General features: G+C 45.9%; 2 protein-coding genes across 2 annotated transcripts in view; both read left to right on the top strand.

The window, feature by feature from the left end:
* The window catches only part of LOC137660211 (protein singed wings 2-like), a 61024-nt gene that overhangs the window by 3475 nt on the left and 34454 nt on the right, over window positions 1–23095 (top strand). The window contains exon 2 of the mRNA XM_068394925.1: window positions 17449–17515. Coding sequence (XP_068251026.1) covers window positions 17462–17515 — 54 coding nt within the window. The 5' untranslated portion in view covers window positions 17449–17461. The remainder of the gene's footprint in view (window positions 1–17448; window positions 17516–23095) is intronic.
* Window positions 15274–17094, top strand: LOC137659691 (tigger transposable element-derived protein 1-like). The gene has a single exon (XM_068394513.1). The coding sequence runs from the start codon at window positions 15274–15276 to the stop codon at window positions 17092–17094; it is 1821 nt and encodes a 606-aa protein (XP_068250614.1).

Here is a 23095-nt window from a genome sequence, read left to right as displayed (position 1 = left end):
TGGGAGTTCCTGCCTCTGCCCAGGCTGACTTCTCAAGTCTGGTGGACTCGCCTAGGAGGACTGCGATGAGACGCTCGAAGGTTTGTTGGACCTTCTCAGACCTGGATCATCTTCTGAAAGGGTTGTTCAGAGCGTGCGAAATGTTCAATTTTCTCGACTGGTGCCTGGGAGCCCTCAGCAAGAAAACATCTTCTGCGGACAAAGACTCTGCCATGTTGATTATGTCCTGCATGGATAAGGCTATCAGGGATGGATCGGGTGAGCTAGCGTCGTTATTTGTATCAGGGGTGTTGAAGAAAAGAGAACAACTGTGTTCCTTCCTCTCAGCCAGCATTACACCGTGCCAGCGGTCACAGCTCCTTTTTGCTCCACTCTCAAAGTTCCTCTTTCCCGAGGAGCTAGTTAAGGACTTGTCGGCTGCCCTGATACAGAAGGACAAGCACGATCTTGTAGCTTCATCGGCTCGTAAGTCTAAGGTTACCACCTCTGTCCCCAAGACTTATCGCTCTCCAGTGGCTGATACCCCGGCCACTAGGTTCATACCGCCCTTTCGTGGTAGAGCCCCCAGCCGAGGAAGCTCCCGTCCAGTCTCTCACAGGGGCAAGTCTAAGAAAGGACCCAGGACATCAAAGGGAAAGCACTGACTCTCAGATTCTCCAGACAACAGTAGGTGCCAGGCTCAAGATCTTCTGGCAAGCCTGGGAGAAGAGAGGTGCAGACGCACAGTCTGTCAGTTGGCTGAGGTACGGTTACAGGATTCCATTCTGCCTCAAACCGCCTCTGACCACATCGCCCATCAACCTCTCTCCCAACTACAAAGAAGAGGACAAGAGGCTAGCATTGCAACAGGAGGTGTCGCTACTTGTGCAGAAGAAGGCAGTGGTTATAGTCCGGGATCATCAATCCCCGGGCTTCTACAACCGTCTCTTTCTTGTGGCCAAAAAGACAGGAGGTTGGAGACCGGTGCTGGACGTCAGCTCTCTCAACGAGTATGTCACCAAGCAGACGTTCACTATGGAGACGACCAAGTCGGTCTTAGCAGCGGTCAGACAGGAGGACTGGATGGTCTCGTTGGACTTGAAAGATGCATACTTTCACGTTCCCATTCATCCAGACTCCCAACCTTTCCTGAGATTCGTTTTCGGAAAGGTTGTCTATCAGTTCCAAGCCCTGTGTTTTGGCCTAAGCACAGCTCCTATGGTCTTTACTCATCTGATGAGGAATGTAGCGAAATTCCTGCACTTATCGAACATCAGAGCCTCCCTCTACCTAGACGACTGGCTGTTGAGAGCCTCCACGAGTCGTCGTTGTCTGGAGAACCTCTCTTGGACTTTAGATCTAATCAGAGACCTAGGTCTATTAGTCAATTTAGAGAAATCTCAACTCATTCCCTCCCAATCCATTGTGTACCTGGGAATGGAGATTCAGAGTCGGGATTTTCGGGCTTTTCCATCGGCCCCCAGGATAAACCAAGCCCTACAGTGCATCATGAGCATGCTGAAGAGGAGCAATTGCTCAGTGAGACAGTGGATGAGTCTCACAGGGACCCTCTCATCTCTGGCCCTGTTTGTCGAGCTGGGGAGACTCCACCTCCGCCCTCTTCAATTCCATCTTGCAGCTCATTGGGACAAGGGCTCGACTCTAGAAGCAGTCTCTATCCCTATCAACCAAGAGATGAAGACCACTCTCCGGTGGTGGAAGCACAATCTTCTTCTCAAGGAGGGTCTATCATTGGCCATCCAGACCCCCCATCTTCATCTCTTCTCGGATGCATCGGACTCGGGCTGGGGTGCGACCTTGGACGGACGGGAATGCTCAGGAGTGTGGAACAAGGAACAAGGATTACTCCACATCAATTGCAAGGAACTGTTAGCAGTCCATCTTGCCCTGTTGAACTTCAAGTCCCTCCTGCTAGGCAAAGTGGTGGAGGTCAATTCAGACAACACCACAGCCTTGGCTTACATCTCCAAGCAAGGAGGGACCCATTCGAGGAGCCTTTACGAGATCGCAAGGGACCTCCTCATTTGGTCAAGAGGTCTAAACCTCACTCTGGTCACGAGGTTCATCCAGGGCGATATGAATGTTTCAGCGGATCGCCTCAGCAGAAGGAATCAGGTCATTCCCACGGAATGGACCCTCCACAAGAGTGTGTGCAACAGACTTTGGACGTTGTGGGGTCAACCTACCATAGACCTGTTTGCCACCTCCATCACCAAGAGACTTCCGCTTTATTGTTCCCCTGTTCCAGACCCTGCAGCGGTTCATGTAGATGCTTTTCTTCTGAACTGGTCCCATCTCGACCTGTACGCATTCCCTCCGTTCAAGATTATAAACAAAGTTCTGCAGAAATTCGTCTCGCACGAAGGGACACGGCTGACGCTGGTTGCTCCCCTTTGGCCTGCAAGAGAATGGTACACAGAGGTACGTCAATGGCTAGTCGACTTCCCCAGGACTCTACCTCTAAGAGTGGACCTTCTACGTCAACCACACGTAGACAGGTTGCACCCAAACCTCCACGCTCTTCGACTGACTGCCTTCAGACTGTCGAAAGATTCGCTAGAGCTAGAGGCTTTTCGAAGGAGGCAGCCAGTGCGATTGCCAGAGCTAGAAGAATTTCCACTCGTAGAGTCTACCAGTCTAAGTGGGAGGTCTTCCGAAGCTGGTGTAGAGCCCATTCAATATCCTCTACCAATACCTCTGTGATCCAAATAGCTGACTTCCTTCTTCATCTTAGGAATGAGAGATCCCTTTCAACATCTACGATTAAAGGGTATAGGAGCATGTTGGCCTCAGTCCTCCGCCACAGGGGTTTGGACCTGTCTTCCAACAAGGACCTTCAAGACATTCTCAAGTCTTTTGAGACGTCTAAAGAACGTCGTCTTTCCACTCCAGGCTGGAATCTGGACGTAGTCTTAAGGTTCCTTATGACATCTAGGTTCGAACCTCTCCAGTCAGCTTCCTTCAAGGATCTTACCCTCAAGACTGCTTTTCTCGTTTGCCTTGCAACAGCTAAGAGAGTCAGTGAGGTTCATGCCTTCAGCAAGAACATTGGTTTCACAACCGAATCAGCTACATGTTCTTTTCAGCTTGGATTCCTAGCAAAGAACGAGCTTCCTTCACGTCCTTGGCCTAGATCGTTCGAAATACCTAGCCTCTCCAACATGGTAGGTAACGAACTAGAGAGAGTTCTTTGCCCTGTCAGAGCTCTCAAATATTATCTGAAGAGGTCTAAACCTATTCGAGGACAGTCAGAAGCCTTATGGTGTGCCATCAAGAAACCCTCGAGACCCATGTCCAAGAATGGGCTTTCGTACTATATAAGGCTTCTGATCAGAGAAGCACATTCTCACTTAAAGGAGGAAGACCTTGCATTGCTGAAGGTAAGGACCCACGAAGTAAGAGCTGTAGCTACTTCGTTGGCCTTTAATAAAAACCGTTCTCTGCAGAGCATTATGGATGCAACCTATTGGAGGAGCAAGTCAGTGTTTGCATCATTTTATCTGAAAGATGTCCAGTCTCTTTACGAGAACTGCTACACCCTGGGACCATTCGTAGCAGCGAGTGCAGTAGTAGGTGAGGGCTCAGCCACTACATTCCCATAATCCCATAACCTTTTTAACCTTTCTCTTGAATACTTTTGTTGTTGTTTTATGGTTGTTACGGTAGGCTAAGAAGCCTTCCGCATCCTTGGATTTGGCGGGTGGTCTATTCATTCTTGAGAAGCGCCTGGGTTAAAGGTTTGGTAGAGGTCCTTTAGTAGGGTTGCAACCCCTTGTACTTTGGCACCTTTGGGTTGATTCAGCCTCCAAGAGGAACGCTGCGCTCAGTAAGGAAGACGAACTTTAAATAAAAGGCAGAGTAACGGTTCTATTCGACTTCCTTACCAGGTACTTATTATTTCATTGTTATTTGAGATAACTGTTATATGAAATTTGGGGATACTTAGCTATCCTTTAATCATGTACACTGGTTTTCACCCACCTCCCTGGGTGTGAATCAGCTACATGATTATCGGGTAAGTTTAATATTGAAAAATGTTATTTTTATTAATAAAATAAATTTTTGAATATACTTACCCGATAATCATGATTTAATCGACCCTCCCTTTCCTCCCCAGAGAGAACCAGTGGACCGAGGAATAATTGAGGAGGTGTAAACAACAAATGATTGAGTACCTGGCCACAGGTGGCGCTGGTAAGTACACCCCCTTCTAGTATTGTGATAGCTGGCGTATCCCTCCATAAAATTCTGTCGGGCAACGGAGTTGACAGCTACATGATTATCGGGTAAGTATATTCAAAAATTTATTTTATTAATAAAAATAACATTTTTTTGGGTTTGGAAATGTCATAAATGAGTGATTTTCAGTAATAATAACTGTCAGAAATGCAAAATAGGCACAAGCTAACCAGTTGGAAAAATATATGGTTCATTTAAGTTTCTAAAAACAAGGCAAAACCCACCTAACCTAACCTAGTAGTTCCTAGTCTGAAGAGGAATTTGAGAGTTATTAAGTTGAGGGACTGTTTTTTTCAGGCAGGTGAAATTTAATTTTGATTTTTAAACCACTTCTAGACTCAGCACCGCATATATTTATATATCAAACGAAAACTTGGACTGGTAAATGTGTAGGAGAGCTCCGCGGAAGATCTTGAAGAATTCAAACACCTACAATTCACTATTATATCATATAGAACGCTTATATAATAGTCAATATATGAGCAGCTTCTATTTAACGAAGATATTCGTGTGTATAGTTATGTTTCACTTGGATTTTTTCTAAGCGTTTGTTTTTGTTTACTGTGTGATGTCTTGGCTAAAATGAGCTGTTTCACCGCCTTACTGCGTATGGCAGACTAGTTCTCAATGCTATTCTAACCAATAACAGGTGTTTTCTTGACGTCACACTGTTTGAAAACCAATCATGGCGGTTTTTACAAATCTAGCCAATGCTGACACTTATTACTTCACTTATCCCTGCTATTTTTCCACCAGTTACCACAGTTTACGTGAAGTTCCGCGGAGGAATATTTTTGCACGTCTCGGATCTCCCTTCAAACTGAAAAGCTCATTTTTCAATATTAAACTTACCCGATAATCATGTAGCTGTCAACTCCGTTGCCCGACAGAAATCTAAGGAGGGATACGCCAGCTATCACAATACTAGAAGGGGGTGTACTAACAGCGCCACCTGTGGCCAGGTACTCAAGTACTTCTTGTTGACACCTCCTCAATTATTCCTCTGTCGTGCCTCCGGCTAGACGTTCTGGGATACGCTCATGGTCTTCGAGTTTATTCTCGCTTTTTTGGTGATGTATTCTCTTTGATTTACGGCTGTCGCATTACTGGAAACCTTCTGATATTAGCTAGATAGCTTTTATTTAATTCAGTTTAACGGTTAACGAATTTTTGCTTGTTTTTTGGATCTCCCTTTGACTTCTCTTGAAAACAAAATGTCTGACATTTCGCAAGCCCCCTCCCATAGACGTTGTAGGTCTTGCAATAGACGTATTCCGAAGGTCTCGGTAGATCCTCACACCGCTTGTTCTGACTGTAGGGACAGACCCTGTCAGTTAGAAAATCGATGTGAGGAATGCGCCGGTCTTTCGGAATTGGATTTTGTCCGACTTTTAAAGTATTCTTCTAAGTTAGAGAGAATTAGAGCTAGGAGGAGTTCTTCTCACTCTTCTTTATTTTCCTCATCTCATGATCCTCTTCCTGATCCTACCCCTGTAGTGGCTACCCCCGATCCTACTGTGTGCCCTCCGCCTGATATGTCAGTGGTTTTACGTGCTATTCAGGCTTTAGGCGACAAGGTAGAGTCAGTGGTAAGTGACCATAAGTCTCTGATGGCCGAAGTGAAAGAGTTGAAGGCCAAGAGTGCAGTGGGTGAAGTTAGTGCCAGTGCTGTGACGAGTGCTAGTGTCGGTGCAGTGCCTTGTACTAGTGTTAGTGCCAGTGTGGTACGTGGGGATTTTTCTGTGCGAGCCAGTCGTTCTCCCAGTCTGGGACCTCTTGCAAGCTCCCAAGCCCAGGGGAGAAGCAATGTCGAAGGGCATAAGGGTTCGGCAGGCCTTGTTAGGCGCACAGAATCATCCTCAGTGGTTGCGGGCGTGTCTACCACAGACCGTCACTCCCACTTGCAGACGATTGAGCCCGTCTTCCGCTCGTCCGCTGATCTTCTCTCGGGGAAGAATCGTTGGTCTCAGGTCTCTAGACCTCTTAAACGCAGAGTCCAACCCACGAGTGCTCAGCCAGGTTGCAGTCGTTGGCTCAGCTCTGACTCGCCTCAGTCTTCTAGCGATTGTACTCCGCCCAAGAGGAGTATGGTACAACAGAGCTGCACCGGTGGTGCAACCACTGTTATGGCTTTACCTCAGTCTGCTACTGTCTCTGCTGATCCCAAGTGGTCTATGCTTCAGTCCATGCAAGCTCAGCTTTCGGACCTGATGCGTGAGTGTCGTGCTGAGAGTGCTGCACCTCCTGCACCTGTGGTGCACCTATCTCCTGCACCGGTTCAGCCTGTGCTGCACCCTCCTGCACCGGTGGTGCACCAACCTCCTGCACCCGTTCAGCCTGTGCTGCACCCTCCTGCACCGGTGGTGCACCAACCTCCTGCACCCGTTCAGCCTGTGCTGCACCCGCCTGCACCGGTGGTGCACCAACCTCCTGCACCCGTTCAGCCTTTGCTGCACCCGCCTGCACCGGTGGTGCACCAGCCTCCTGCACCGGTTCAGCCTGTGCTGCACCCGCCTGCACTCGCTGCACCCAGTCGCAGCTCCATCTGCCAGGCGTACGATGTTGAACCTCTTCCACCTGTGAGTCAGTCTGCTCAGCTGCTACACCGAGCTCTACCCGTGCACCCTGATCCTGCTACTCAGACATCTCTGCTTGCTGGAACTTTACCTTGTTCTGCACAGCCTCGATCTATTCACGCTTCACTCATACCACAGGAACAGGAACTTGCTGCACCTCCTCCTTCCACCTCTGTTGTTGTTCCTGCTCGTTCTGACTCTGCGGTTCAGCATTCGTATCCGATCCCGTCGCCTCATTCTGGGGTTGAGATTTCGGATGATGAGGAAGCACACCTTGATCCCTCTTCGGATGTGGACGACTCCAGACCCTCTCCACAGTCTCTTGATTTTCGCAAGGTCTTGGCTCTTCTCAGGGAGGTTTATCCAGACCATTTTGTCTCAGCTATACCCCGCTCTCCACCATCTGAGTTTTCGCTGGGAGTGCAACAAGCTCAGTCTTCCTATACCAAGCTTGTCCTAGCTAGATCCTCCAAGAGGGCTTTTAGGATCCTAGGGGAATGGCTGCAGTCTAAGCAACTTCTTGGCAAGACTTCCTTCATGTTCCCTCCAACGAAGCTCACTTCGAAAGCGAGCGTTTGGTATGCCACAGGGGAAGCACCAGGCTTGGGAATACCTGCCTCTGCCCAGGCTGACTTCTCAAGTCTGGTAGACTCGCCTCGAAGATCTGCTATGAGACGCTCAAAAGTGTGTTGGACCTTTTCGGACTTGGATCACTTGCTTAAAGGAGTGTTTAGAGCGTTTGAAATGTTTAATTTTCTAGACTGGTGCCTGGGGGCCCTCAGCAAGAAAACCTCCCATACGGACAAAGATTCTGCCATGCTGTTAATGTCCTGTATGGATAAGGCCATCAGAGACGGATCGGGCGAGCTAGCGTCCTTATTCGTGTCAGGGGTTTTGAAGAAAAGGGAACAGCTGTGTTCTTTCCTTTCCGCCAGCATTACCCCTTGCCAACGTTCACAACTTCTGTTTGCTCCTCTTTCGAAGTTTATTTTTCCCGAAGAGCTCATTAAAGATTTGTCGGCTGCTTTGATTCAGAAAGACACGCACGATCTTGTGGCTTCTTCGGCTCGTAAGTCTAAGGCTTCCACCTCAGCCCCTAAGACTTACCGCTCCCCAGTGACTGATACTCCTGCGACTAGATTCATACCGCCCTTTCGTGGTAGAGCCCCCAGCCGAGGAAGCTCCCGTCCAGACTCTTACAGAGGCAAGTCCAGGAAAGGATCCAAGCCATCCAAAGGAAAACACTGACTCTCCGATTCTCCAGACGACAGTAGGAGCCAGACTCAAGACCTTCTGGCGAGCTTGGGAGATGAGAGGTGCAGACGCACAGTCTGTCAGTTGGCTGAGGTTCGGTTACAGGATTCCATTCTTCCTTCAACCACCTCTGACCACTTCGCCCATCAACCTCTCTCCCAACTACAAAGAGGAGGACAAGAGGCTAGCTTTGCACCAGGAGGTGTCGCTTCTTGTGCAGAAGAAGGCTGTGGTTGTAGTCCGGGACCATCAATCCCCGGGCTTCTACAACCGCCTCTTTCTTGTGGCCAAGAAGACAGGAGGTTGGAGACCTGTCCTGGACGTCAGCGCTCTCAACGAGTATGTCACCAAGCTGACGTTCACGATGGAGACGACCAAGTCGGTCTTAGCAGCGGTCAGACAGGAGGACTGGATGGTCTCATTGGACTTGAAAGATGCTTATTTTCACGTTCCGATTCATCCAGACTCCCAACCTTTCCTAAGATTCGTTTTCGGAAAGGTCGTCTACCAATTCCAAGCCCTGTGTTTTGGCCTAAGCACAGGTCCTATGGTCTTTACCCTTCTGATGAGGAATGTAGCCAAGTTCCTTCACTTGTCAAACATCAGAGCCTCCCTCTACCTAGACGACTGGCTGTTGAGAGCCTCCTCGAGTCGTCGTTGTCTGGAGAATCTTCATTGGACTTTAGACCTTATCAGAGACCTGGGTCTATTAGTCAATTTGGAAAAATCTCAACTCATTCCCTCACAATCCATCGTGTATCTGGGAATGGAAATTCAGAGTCAGAGTTTTCGGGCTTTTCCATCGGCCCCCAGGATAAGCCAAGCCCTAGAGTGCATCATGAGCATGCTGAAGAGGAACAGTTGCTCAGTGAGACAGTGGATGAGCCTCACAGGGACTCTCTCGTCCCTAGCCCTGTTTGTCGAGCTGGGCAGACTCCACCTCCGCCCTCTTCAATTCCACCTTGCAGCTCATTGGGACAAGAGTTCTACCCTGGAAGCAATCTCTATCCCTATCAACCAAGAGATGAAGACCACTCTCCTGTGGTGGAAGCACAACCTTCTTCTCAGAGAGGGTCTATCCTTGGCCATTCAGACCCCCAATCTTCATCTCTTCTCAGATGCATCGGACTCGGGCTGGGGTGCAACCTTGGACGGAAAGGAATGCTCCGGAATGTGGAACGAGGAACAACGGTCTCTCCACATCAACTGCAAGGAACTGCTGGCAGTTCATCTAGCCCTGTTGAACTTCAAGTCCCTCCTGCTAGGCAAAGTGGTGGAGGTGAACTCGGACAACACCACAGCCTTGGCTTACATCTCCAAGCAAGGGGGGACCCATTCGAGGAGCCTTTACGAGATCGCAAGGGACCTCCTCATTTGGTCAAGAAGTCGAAACCTCTCTCTAGTCACGAGGTTCATCCAGGGCAATATGAACGTGTCAGCAGATCGTCTGAGCAGAAGGAATCAGGTCATTCCCACGGAATGGACCCTCCACAAGAGTGTGTGCAACAGACTTTGGACCTTGTGGGGTCAACCTACCATAGATCTGTTTGCCACCTCCATGACCAAGAGACTTCCTCTGTTTTGTTCTCCTGTTCCAGACCCTGCAGCAGTTCATGTGGATGCCTTTCTACTGAACTGGTCCCATCTCGACCTGTACGCATTCCCTCCGTTCAAGATAATCAACAAGGTTCTGCAGAAATTCGTCTCGCACGAAGGGACACGGCTGACGCTGGTTGCTCCCCTTTGGCCTGCAAGAGAATGGTTCACAGAGGTACTACAATGGCTAGTAGACTTCCCCAGGACTCTACCTCTAAGAGTGGACCTTCTACGTCAACCTCACGTAGACAGGTTACATCCAAACCTCCACGCTCTTCAACTGACTGCCTTCAGACTGTCGAAAGATTCGCTAGAGCTCGAGGCTTTTCGAAGGAGGCAGCCAGGGCTATTGCCAGAGCAAGGAGGGTTTCCACTCGTAGGGTCTACCAGTCTAAGTGGGAGGTCTTCCGAAGCTGGTGTAGAGCCAATTCAATATCCTCTACCAATACCTCTGTGACCCAAATAGCTGACTTCCTGCTTCATCTTAGAAATGAGAGATCCCTTTCAGCTCCTACGATTAAGGGATATAGGAGTATGTTGGCCTCAGTTCTCCGCCATAGAGGTTTGGACCTGTCTTCCAACAAGGACCTTCAAGACATTCTTAAGTCTTTTGAGACGTCTAAAGATCGTCGTCTTTCCACTCCAGGCTGGAATTTAGACGTAGTCTTAAGGTTCCTTATGACATCTAGGTTCGAACCTCTCCAGTCAGCTTCATTCAAGGACCTTACCCTCAAGACTCTTTTTCTCGTTTGCCTGGCAACAGCTAAAAGAGTCAGTGAGGTTCATGCCTTCAGCAAGAACATTGGTTTCACGACCGAGTCTGCTACATGTTCTTTCCAGCTTGGATTCCTAGCAAAGAACGAGCTTCCTTCACGTCCTTGGCCTAGATCGTTCGAGATACCTAGCCTTTCCAACATGGTAGGTAACGAACTTGAGAGAGTTCTTTGCCCTGTCAGAGCTCTCAAATATTATCTAAAGAGGTCTAAACCTCTCCGAGGACAGTCAGAAGCCTTATGGTGTGCCATCAAGAAACCCTCGAGACCCATGTCCAAGAATGGGCTTTCGTATTATATAAGGCTTCTGATCAGAGAAGCACATTCTCACTTAAAGGAGGAAGACCTTGCATTGCTGAAGGTAAGGACCCACGAAGTAAGAGCCGTAGCTACTTCGATGGCCTTTAATAAAAACCGTTCTCTGCAGAGTGTAATGGATGCAACCTATTGGAGGAGCAAGTCAGTGTTTGCATCTTTTTATCTGAAAGATGTCCAGTCTCTTTACGAGAACTGCTACACCCTGGGACCATTCGTAGCAGCGAGTGCAGTAGTAGGTGAGGGCTCAGCCACTACATTCCCTTAATCCCATAACCTTTTTAACTTTTCTCTTGAATTCTTTTGTTGTTTTTATGGTTGTTACGGTAGGCTAAGAAGCCTTCCGCATCCTTTTGATTTGGCGGGTGGTCAATTCATTCTTGAGAAGCGCCTGGGTTAAAGGTTGTGTAGAGGTCCTTTAGTAGGGGTTGCAACCCTATATACTTTAGCACCTTGGGTTGATTCAGCCTCCAAGAGGAACGCTGCGCTCAGTAAGGAAGACGAACTTAAAAAAGAGGCAGAGTAACGGTTCAATTCGACTTCCTTACCAGGTACTTATTATTTCATTTGTTATTAGAGATAACTGTTATATGAAATGTGGGGATACTTGGCTATCCTTTAATCTTGTTCACTGGTTTTCACCCACCCCCCTGGGTGCGAATCAGCTACATGATTATCGGGTAAGTTTAATATTGAAAAATGTTATTTTCATTAGTAAAATAAATTTTTGAATATACTTACCCGATAATCATGATTTAATTGACCCTCCCTTCCTCCCCATAAAGAACCAGTGGGATCGAGGAATAATTGAGGAGGTGTCAACAAGAAGTACTTGAGTACCTGGCCACAGGTGGCGCTGTTAGTACACCCCCTTCTAGTATTGTGATAGCTGGCGTATCCCTCCTTAGATTTCTGTCGGGCAACGGAGTTGACAGCTACATGATTATCGGGTAAGTATATTCAAAAATTTATTTTACTAATGAAAATAACATTTTGCCGTGAAGTATGGAGCAATTAGCAGGACCTTCATCCCGTTCCAACTGTGTCACTTGTGACAATTGCTTTATTTCTTATGGCGATTTTTGTGTACATTATTCAGGGAAAGTTGATTTGCTAATTGCATTTGCTCAACGTCATGGTTTGATTTTGGCAGAGAAAAAGTGCCCTAATTGTGAAAATGTGTGCCGTATAGATTACAACAAATTAGCATTCCGGTGTGATCGTAGTGTGGTTACTCGTGGGAAAAGGAAGAGACAGTAAGGTATGTGGTAGTTTGCAGTTTACGTTAACGTTGTGTAACCTCATTAATAGTCGAAATATCGACGATCAAACTCACGCTACTCTTGTCTTCCCTGAATTTTCTAAGTCTGTTGTTATTGTTGACTGTGTCTTATTTTTGCTCAAATGAGCCCTGTAACCACTATAATCCGCAGTCAAACTAGTGCACTATGACGCCCCCCCCCCCCCCCCCCCCCCCCCGGTAGGCCTAGGTAGGGGTACAGGGCCCCATAGGCTAGGTTAGGTGGGTGTCTTAGGTTCGGTGGTGCCCTGAAAATTACTGTGGCCTTAAGGGGGGGTCGCAGGGGGGGCGGAGCCCCCCCGGTAGGCCTAGGTAGGGGTACAGGGCCCCATAGGCTAGGTTAGGTGGGTGTCTTAGGTTCGGTGGTGCCCTGAAAATTACTGTGGCCTTAAGGGGGGGTCGCAGGGGGGGCGGAGCCCCCCCTGGTAGGCCTAGGTAGGGGTACATGGCCCCCAGGGTAGGGTAGGTAGTTGTATTAGGTTCGGTAGTGCCCCGAAAAATCACTTTTCTCCTCCTCCCCCCACCCAAAAACCCCGCTTCCCACTGGGGTCCCCCATAATTGTAGTACTGTAGTAGGTTTATGCTTACATTTTCTGTGTAAGAGTTAGGTGGTTGTAGGAGGATTATCTCACAGTTTCAAGGTAACTGTAGCTCTAATTTACTGTTTTCTTTCGTTTTCTACTTTTAGAAACTTTTAAATCGAGCGCGGAGGTCTACTACACAATTACCCTTGGACTTCCCTCTTTTTAGTGAAAGTACTTAAATTTGATAACTTAGACTGCTGTGGCCTTACTACCTACGGGGGAGGTAGTAAGTCTCAATCCTCTGGTTCGCTTCATTCCTCACAAGGTAACACTAAATTATGTTATTTCGTAAGGCGTAAAACTAGCTTCTCATTAAAGTATTTCAGACCAAGAATAACACCATTATTAAACAATTTCACCGCTCCTCTGTTTTGGCAAACCGTACATGGATGTTTTGGGCATGCCATGCCCGTGGGTCAATATTAAAGTATCATAAGTAGACATATCTCAAGTAGTCCTTACCTCAAGTTTTGGAGGACGAAGGGTGGTGGTTCTTTGTTGATGGTTGGAGCTCTGGGACTGTCCCTGTCTTCACTCAAGGTGTTTACTACTGTACTATAATTGTTCAGAGGCTATTTTCCTCTTGGTTAGGGTAGAAGAGACTCTTAAGCTATGGTCAGCAGCTCTTCTATGAGAAAGACACTCCATAGCCTCTGTACCATGTCTTCCACTGTCTTGGATTAGAGTTTTCTTGCTTGAAGGTACACTCAGGCACACTGTTCTATCTTATTTATCTTCCTCTTGTTTTGTTAAAGTTTTTATAGTGTATATGGAAGATATTTATTTTAATGTTACTCTTAGAATATTTTATTTTTCCATGTTTCCTTTTCTCACTGGGCTATTTTCCCCGTTGGAGCCCCCGGGCTTATAGCATCCTGCTTTTTAAACTAGAGTTGTAGCTTAGCAAGTAATAATAATATTAATAATAATAATAATAATAATAATAATCATGTGTCTAGCTTTGGTAACCAGCATTTTGCAGGTGAATAGATTCATATAACCTTGAATCTTCATCACTTGTTAATATATATGGAGTACTGTATAGAGTATGATCATTATTCTTCATCACATGTCATTATGTATACTGTACAGTAATTAACAATATCTTTATAAAGGAAATTAGGATCTCTTAAGGTTGTGTTGTGGTCTGTTATTTATTTTATTTCCATGTTTAAAGAATAGATATTCTCCATTTTCCTCTCGTGTACTTGGTAGTTCACACCACTCAGCCCCTTTTATAATTAGTAATGTAACACTCATTTCAATGCTCTGATTCGCCCTTAAGGTGTTATTAACAGTTGGATTTTTATTTTGGAAAAAGTTGTTGCTTTTAAAAGTTTATATTTTTATTATAATTTGATATTCATTAATTAAAATGATTTCATAATCAGGTTTGCAGGTCTTGTTTAATTATTTTTACTGTTATTATGACATCATTTTCATGTTGGAAGGATTTGTTATTAAATGGTAGCTAAATGAGATTAGTTTAAAGAAAATGAATAAGGAGTACAAAGAAATTATGAGAACTGGGTCCAAAGATAAGATATGTTAAGAGCTTTTTCAGTACTCTCTGTGATACATTGAGACACAGTAAGTGGTAATCTATGCATGGTTCAGTAATAGTTGCCAAAGGTTGATTACCTTTAATGCACATTTTATCTGTGTGTGTAATATATCATAAATCTAGAGCTACTTACTTAACCCTTTTACCCCAAAGGACGTACTGGTACGTTTCACAAAACCCATCCCTTTACCCCCATGGACGTACCGGTACGTCCTTGCAAAAAAATGCTATAAAGATTATTTTTTTCATATTTTTGATAATTTATTGAAAAAATTCAGGCATTTTCCAAGAGAATGAGACCAACCTGACCTCTCTATGACAAAAATTAAGGCTGTTAGAGCAATTTAAAAAAAATATACTGCAAAATGTGCTGGGAAAAAAATAACCCCTTTGGGGTTAAGGGTTGGAAATTTCCAAAGAGCCTGGGGGTAAAAGGGTTAAGAAGATTCTTTTATTTTGTGATGTTAGTAGAGTGGTGTACATAAGTACTTGTAAGAGTAAACTGCAGTAAAAATAACCAAAGGTAAATAGGCCATAAGAAATTTAGGAATATACTTTAGTGATTGATTATTGTAAAGATTTTACAGTACAGTATTGTATATTTGTCCCTTTCAGATGCCTTTTCTTCAAGTAAGAACAAGTTTGATGTATATAAACCAATTTATGAAAATCACATTACAGTAGTACAGTACCTCGGTTTTTGAGTGTCTGAATACGAGCATTTTATTGGTCTGCAAACAATTATTTCCCTCCTTAAACGCATTCGTTGCAGACGAGCACTAACGAAACTAGCGTGTGATATGCAGAAAGCAGTCTCCGAAGTACTCATGCAGTGTTCACATGACTTTTACTCTACTGTATTTTGTTTCACCATAACTCACTCCCTCCCTTGCTCAGACCTTAACTCCTTCACTCTCCGAGAACCAGTCATATCAGCCTCATCTAGAGTTATCTTGCAAGGGTCTTTGGAAGTGTTCTTTGTAAAGTTGTGACCGTCATATTCTTTATAAAATTGTGATTGGTATTGTTCACTGTCAGGTTAACAGTAACATTACAGTACAGCATTTAGACAATGGCTCCCAAGATTATTAAGAAAAATAGTAAGAGAAAGTCAATGATTACTGTGGAGGTAAAAAAAAAGATCATAGAGAAGCATGAACAAGGTATGCGTGTGGCACACCTGGCAAAAATGTACAATCGTAGAACATCCACCATTTGTACAATTCTGAAGAAAAAAGAAGAAATCAAAGGAGTCGATGTAGCAAAAGGGGTGATGACGTTGACGAAACAACGACCTCGTGTTCTTGATAATGTAGAAAATTTGCTTCTCAGCTGGATCAATGAGAAGCAGTTAGCAGGAGATATGATTACTGAGAATATTATTTGTGAAAAAGCAAAGGTATTGTATGCTGACCTTGTTCAAAAGGAACCTGGTAGATCAGCAGATCTAGAAAAAGAAACATTCAAAGCGAGTCGTGGGTGGTTTGAAAATTTTAAGAAAAGAACTGGCATCCATAATGTTGTGCATCAAAATGGGGCTACAAGTTCTGATGTCAAGGAGCCAAAAGCATTCGTTTCAGAGTTTCAAAGGTTTGTGAATTCTGGGTCTTACCTGCCACAGCAAGTGTTCAACTGCAAGGAGACCGGGCTTTTTTGGAAGAAGATGCCCAGGAGGACGTTCATTACTGCAGAAGAAAAGACAGTTCCCGGTCACAAGCCCATGAAAGACCGTCTAACCCTCTTGTTGTGTGCTAATGCCAGTGGGGATTGTAAAATCAAACCTCTCCTGGTGTATCACTCGGAGAATCCCCGAGCCTTTAAAAAGTATAAGGTGCAGAAGCAGCAGCTGAATGTTATGTGGAGGTCAAACAACAAGGCTGTGGTGACTCGCATTTTATTTGTGGAATGGGTCAATGAGGTTTTTGGTCCTGAGGTAAAAAAGTACCTCATGGAGAAGAACCTCCCGCTCCAAGCCTCCTTGCTTATGGAAAATGCTCCTTCCCATCCTCCAGCCTTTGAAGACGACTTGATGGAGGAATTCAAATTCATCCGAATAAAGTTCTTGCCTCCCGATGTCAGTCCAGTACTCCAACCCATGGATCAGCAGGTGATCATGAACTTCAAAAAGCTTTATACAAAGGCAATGTTCCAGCGATGCTTCGAGGTCTTTGAGCAGTCCTTCCTCACCCTCCGAGAGTTTTGGAAAGACCATTTCCACATTGTGAGTTGCCTCAAAATGATTGATAAAGCCTGGGAAGGAGTCACCAACAGAACCCTCAATTCTGCATGGAGGAAACTGTGGCCAGAATGCGTTGCTGAATACAATTTAGAGGGATTCAAATCCATACAGGAGGAGGCAGTTGATGATGAAATTGTGTCATTGGGTAAGATAATGGGATTGGAGGTAGATAAGGATGACATTCATGATCTTCTCGATGAGCATAGCAAGCAGCTAACAACTGAAGAGCTGGTGGAATTGCATAAGAAGCAGCAGCAAGAGGTTACTGAGGAGAATTCATCTGAGGAGGAGGAACAGAGTGACAAACCTCTTGTCTCAAGTGAAATTAGGGAGATGTTAAGACTGTGGGAAACCCTACAAAATTTTGTAGTAAAACACCACCAAGATGAGGCTTTGGCTGGGCAAGCAGTGAATCTATTTACCGACAATGCGATGTCGCATTTCCATACAATTTTAAAGAAAAAAGAAAACCAGCCATCTCTAGATGGGTTCCTTATAAAAGATAAATGTAAGAGTGTAAACGAATATGACAAGTTGTCCAAAAAGCATAAATTAAGTGATTCAGTTAATGATGGTGAATGCCGTTCAAGAGAAAGAACTTCTGATGTTATACCAGAAGTTCTTGTGGAGGGAGATTCTCCCACCAAGCACTAAACCCCCTCCTCCTCTTCTCATCTCCCCGTGCCAGCTATGACTCTCCTCAAAGGTAAATTGTGTGAGTTAATATGTCAATCTATTTGTTTTTATTGTGAATTATTAATTTGTATTCATTTCTGATGTTAGAGAGGTTGTAATTTGTTCCCTAAATTATATTACTGTACAAACATTTAGAAATAAATGTATTTGTGAATTTATGAATATGTGGAATGCTTCAAGTATATTTCCTTTATTTCTTATGGGAATTTTTTTTTGGATTACAAACATACTAGGTAGCGTGCTCGCTCCAAGAGCTGATCAAATTCATAAACTACGGTATCGCTGTATTTGATTTTTATCTTTATTTTGCAGGTTTGTGTAAATCATGCTGGTGATATTTGCTGTAGGATGGTTAATGCTGTTTACAGTGTCAACTCAGGTTAGTTTGTATTTTTTTTCTTGTTTTTTTTTGGATATGCTGCATAAAGAACATTGATTCTATAGTGATGATATTCAGGAAGGAGAACAGTTTGTTCAGACACGTGATATAAACCTTAGACCTTTGATAGGAGTATATCATCATCATCATCATCATCATCATCATTGTCATCATTATCATGACTTGAAGTAAAGCTGGAATGTCCATATAAACTTTAAGACAAGGTAGTAGTATTGTAGGTTATTCAATGACCACCTACAAATTTGTGGTGGCCTATTGGAAATGTCCCTACCTGGTGATCTGCCGGACTAGGTTTCGAGACCCGCTCAAGTTCGATAGTTTCTTGTAGTGTGTGCAACCTCACCATCCTTGTGAGCTAAGGTCTATTTGCCGAGGCATCAGCAGACGTTGACTGGCCCTCCTTGGCCCTAGCTTGGGTGGAGAGTGGGCTTGGGTGCTATTCATATGTATGTATGGTCAGTCTTTATGACATTGTCCTGCTAGCTAGGGCATTGTCACTGTCCTTACCTATGGCATTCACGAGTAACCTTTAAACATAGCCTAACGTCAATGACATCTTCATGCTCAGGTTGTTGTAAGGTTGACATGAATCATCAGTAAACCAGCCAGATTGGATTTAGAGACTTTCTCCCTCTTTAGGATGAGTCTCCTATTATGGATCAAAGGTTTGTATTAGACGAAGGAACAAATTACAGACTTTTTAATCAATTTGTGTTTTCCTAATTATACAAACTGAACTCGGTTGAGTCCCTTGTTAGGCTGGAGGAGAGTAGAGGTCCCCTTTTTGTTTTTGTTTCATTTGTTGATGTCGGCTACCCCCCAAAATTGGGGGAAGTGCCTTGGTATATGTATGTATGTATGTACAAACCTCATACCTTTAAAGTTATATTGCCCGCCTCAACCACCACACAAGTCCTAGGTTAAGGTCAGTGTGAATGTTATGCTACCTGTTGGGTGGGTGGGACTCTGCTCGATCTGTCACTGGCCGTCTACTACTACTTCGTTTAAAGTTTCAATGGCTGCTTCAGTCATACTTCTGTTATGGGTCTCTAATTTTTATAGTTAAGAAAAATACAAATCGATGTGATATTTCAGTAATAGTTGAGTGAAATGCCTGAAAAATTTGACTTTTGACATCATTGCTTTACATACGATTCCTAGTTTTCTGAATGGATAAAATTGCATATTGTATTTTAAAATTTTAAATATTTAACTTAGCCGGTGAATATATAGCTGCAACTCTGTTGCTCGACAGACAACTCTACGGAAAAACTCGCCAGCGATCGCTACACAGGTTGCGGGTGTGCCCAACAGCGCCATCTGTCGACCAGATACCCAGCTCTTATGTAAACAAAGACTCAATTTTCTCTCTGTCGACGTGTCGACAAGACGTACTTTACTCGCTGTTGCTAAACTGGAGTTTTTCACATCTAATTGGTGAAGTACTATATTCTGGTTTTGAGCTTTCGCTGTGCAGGGTTTTTCTTCAAACAAATCCTTGAACTCTTTTTTGTATCGGATTCTTTGTTGATGACTTAGATCGTTTTTTGGAATTTTCCCTTGACCAATTCAAAATGGCTGACCCTTCACAAGTTCCCAAATTTAGGAAATGCAATGCTAGGGACTGTTCTAGGCGTCTTCCGAAGGCTTCTATCGACCCTCACACTGTTTGTTCCAATTGTCGGGGTAAAACCTGTCAATTGGAAGATCGGTGTGAGGAGTGCGTTGGCCTTTCGGAATTCGATTTTATCGAATTTCAAAAGTACACACGTAGGCTAGAGAGAGATAGAGTTAGGAGAAGTTCTTCTCGTTCTATTGATATATCCTCTCCTCATGCCCCACAACCTATTCCTTCCCCTGTAGTGGTTGCTCCTAACCCCCCTCCTGGCACTCAGGAACCATCGATGGCTGATATGATGCGTGCCATCCAGGCTCTGGGTGAGAGAGTTGAGTCCCTTGCAAGTGACCGCAATCAGCTCATGGCGGATGTTAAGGAGCTTAAGTGCCAAAGTGCAGTGGGAAGTGCTAAAGTGCCAAGTGATAGTGTTGTGGACAGTGTTGCGCTTGAGGGTTCGTCTGTTCGTGCCTGTCGTCCTCCTAGTCCGGGACCTCTTGCAAGCTCCCAAGTCCAGGGAAGAAGCAATGTCGTACGACGCATGGGTTCGAGAGGCTTTAATCAGCGAACAGACGTTCCCTCCGTGGTATCGGGCGTATCTCCCCAAGATCGCCCCTACCTACCTAAGACGAGAGAGCCCATTTATACCTCGTCGTCTGAAGGTGTTTCTCGCAAGAAACTTTGGACCAAGGTCTCGCGACCGTTAAAACATAAATCGGTCCCTTCAGGACAAGTCCAACGGCCCGGTTGTAGCCACTGGGTCAGTTCGGACTCGTTGCTGTCATCCGATGACTGCTCACCGCCTAAGAGAGGCAAAGCGGTACCGCTTCAGACACTAACACCGTCTGTCGCCGCACCTGCTCCCGTAGACCCTAAGTGGTCTTTACTGCAAGACATGCAGTCTAAGCTTACGTTTCTGATGCAGGACTTTCATGCGGAGAAGGTTGCTGCCGTACCAGCTAGTGCAGTACCTAGCCTACAACCCTCCAAGCGATCGGTTGTGCGTCCTGTGGACGCTGAGGTAACCTTCTCACGTACACCAGTTGAGAGAGTTCCTCCACCCATGCGTTCCAGTGTGGGCTGCCAGCCGCATGTTGACGTTAAGCGACGCACGGAGGTTGGCTTTGACGTTCTGGATGTTCAACAACCATCAGAGTTGCCTTGTTTTGACGCGGTGCGTCAACCTCCGCAACCCAGTGTGGTTTCCACTGCGCAACCCAGTCAGTCTAGACAGTCTCGGGTAGACGCTGTGCGTCCTCGCGCTACCATGGTTGTTGACAGCTCACAGACTGTGCAGCAGTTCCATGACGTTGCGTCCGGCTCAGTCACGCATGCACCAGTGCGACCGGACTCAGCGAACCAGCCGTTACCCACTCCGTTGCCGTTTCCTCATCAGTTGTCGGATGAGGAACTTTCTGATGATGATGTTGCTGCACATCAAGATGAACAACAATCAGAATTGGACGAGCCTAAGTCTACTCAACCCTCTTTGGACTTTAGAAAAGTTTTGGCTATTTTCAAAGAGCTGTTTCCTGACCAGTTTGTTTCTGTGGCTCCTCGTTCTCCGCCTTCAGAGTTTGTTTTAGGCATGCCTTCTACCGCACCTGCCTTTACTAGACTCGTCCTCGCACGCTCGTCCAAGAGAGCTTTGCGGGTGATAGGAGACTGGTTACAGTCCAAGAAGAGTTTAGGGAAGACAGCATTTGCTTTTCCCCCTGCTAGACTCTCTTCTAGATCGAGCGTCTGGTATGCCACGGGAGAAGTTCTCGGCTTGGGAGTTCCTGCCTCTGCCCAGGGCGACTTCTCAAGTCTTGTAGACTCTCCCCGCCGCCTTGCCATGAGACGCTCAAAGATTTGTTGGTCATCATCGGACCTGGACCACCTTTTGAAAGGAATCTTTAGGGCTTTTGAAGTTTTTAACTTCTTAGACTGGTGCCTAGGAGCCCTAAGCAGGAAGATCTCTTCGACAGATAAAGAGACTTCTTTGCTCATTATGTCCTGCATGGACAAGGCCGTCCGTGATGGGTCTAATGAGCTTGCTGCATCCTTTGTGTCCGGAGTCCTGAAAAAGCGAGAATCTCTCTGCTCATTCCTTTCTGCTGGAGTTACACCGTGCCAGAGATCTGAGCTTTTCTTTGCTCCTCTTTCCAAGTGCCTTTTTCCAGAAGTCCTGATAAAGGAAATAGCCGCTTCGTTAGTGCAGAAGGACACTCACGATCTTGTTGCATCCTCAGCTCGCAAAGCTCCCCCTTTGCCTACCTTGTCAGCTAGACCAAGGATGGACACTCCAGCGTCTCGCTTTATTCCGCCCTTTCGTGGCAGAGCCTCCAGCAGAGGAGGTGCTCGTGCCAAAGGGAAGCGAGGGAAGAAGAAAGGATCCAAGTCCTTTAAGGGCAGAGTCTGACTGCCCGCAACTTCAGACAGCAGTGGGAGCCAGACTCAAGAACTTCTGGCAGGCCTGGAGAAGAGAGGCGCAGATGCACAATCAGTGAAGTTGCTCAGAGAGGGGTACAAGATCCCGTTTGTACGAAAACTCCCTCTAGCAACGTCTCCCATCGATCTCTCTCCCAGGTACAGAGAGGAAGAAAAGAGACGAGCCTTGAAACGGGAAGTGTCTCTTTTGCTAGAGAAGGGAGCGGTGGTCAACGTCTCGGACCTTCAATCTCCGGGATTCTACAACCGCCTCTTCTTGGTTTCAAAGAAGACAGGAGGGTGGAGGCCGGTGCTAGACGTCAGTGCTCTGAATGTCTTTGTCACAAAGACGAAGTTCTCCATGGAGACCACAAAGTCAGTCTTAGCAGTGGTCAGAAGGGAAGACTGGATGGTCTCTTTAGACCTAAGGGACGCCTACTTCCACGTCCCCATCCACCCAGACTCCCAACCTTTTCTGAGATTTGTTTTCGAAAAGGTGGTCTACCAGTTTCGGGCCCTGTGCTTTGGCCTAAGCACAGCTCCTCTCGTGTTTACGAGGCTGATGAGGAACGTTGCCAAATTCCTCCATTTATCGGACATCCGAGCCTCCCTTTATTTGGACGACTGGCTTCTCAGAGCCTCTTCCAGTCGTCGCTGTCTGAAGGATCTAAAGTGGACTCTAGATCTGACCAAGAAATTGGGACTCCTGGTCAATTTGGAAAAGTCGCAACTGGTCCCATCCCAAACTATTGTGTATTTAGGGATGGAGATTCACAGTCTAGCTTTTCGGGCTTTTCCGTCGGCCCCCAGAATAAGTCAAGCCCTGTTATTCATCCAGAACATGCTGAAGAAGGAACGCTGCTCAGTCAGGCTGTGGATGAGTCTGGTAGGGACGCTATCATCCCTGGAACAGTTTGTGTCATTAGGAAGACTACACCTCCGTCCGCTTCAATACCATCTAGCTTTTCACTGGAAAAAGGACAAGACGCTAGAAGCGGTCTCGATCCCGATTTCCGAAAAGATAAAGTCTTGTCTGACTTGGTGGAAGGACAATATCAACCTAAGAGAGGGTCTTCCCCTGGCTGTTCAGACTCCCATCCACGTTCTCTTCTCGGACGCATCGGACGTGGGCTGGGGCGCGACATTAGACGGTCGGGAATGCTCAGGACTGTGGAACTCGAGTCAGAGGAACATGCATATCAACTGCAAGGAGCTGTTGGCAGTACATCTGGCCTTGAAAAGCTTCAGGTCTCTCCTTCGAGGCAAAGTGGTGGAAGTGAACTCAGACAACACCACTGCCTTGGCGTACATCTCCAAGCAAGGAGGGACCCACTCACTGACGTTGTACGAGATTGCAAGGGACCTGCTCATCTGGTCAAAAGGTCAAGACATCTCACTAGTAACGAGGTTCATCCAAGGCAACTTGAATGTCATGGCAGATTGTCTCAGTCGGAAAGGGCAAGTAATTCCAACAGAATGGACCCTCCACAAGGATGTATGCAAGAGACTTTGGGCCACTTGGGGCCAACCAA

The sequence above is a fragment of the Palaemon carinicauda genome, chromosome 20, assembly GCF_036898095.1.
Source record: "Palaemon carinicauda isolate YSFRI2023 chromosome 20, ASM3689809v2, whole genome shotgun sequence".
Lineage (NCBI taxonomy): Eukaryota > Metazoa > Arthropoda > Malacostraca > Decapoda > Palaemonidae > Palaemon > Palaemon carinicauda.
This window is presented reverse-complemented; position numbering and strand designations above follow the sequence as displayed.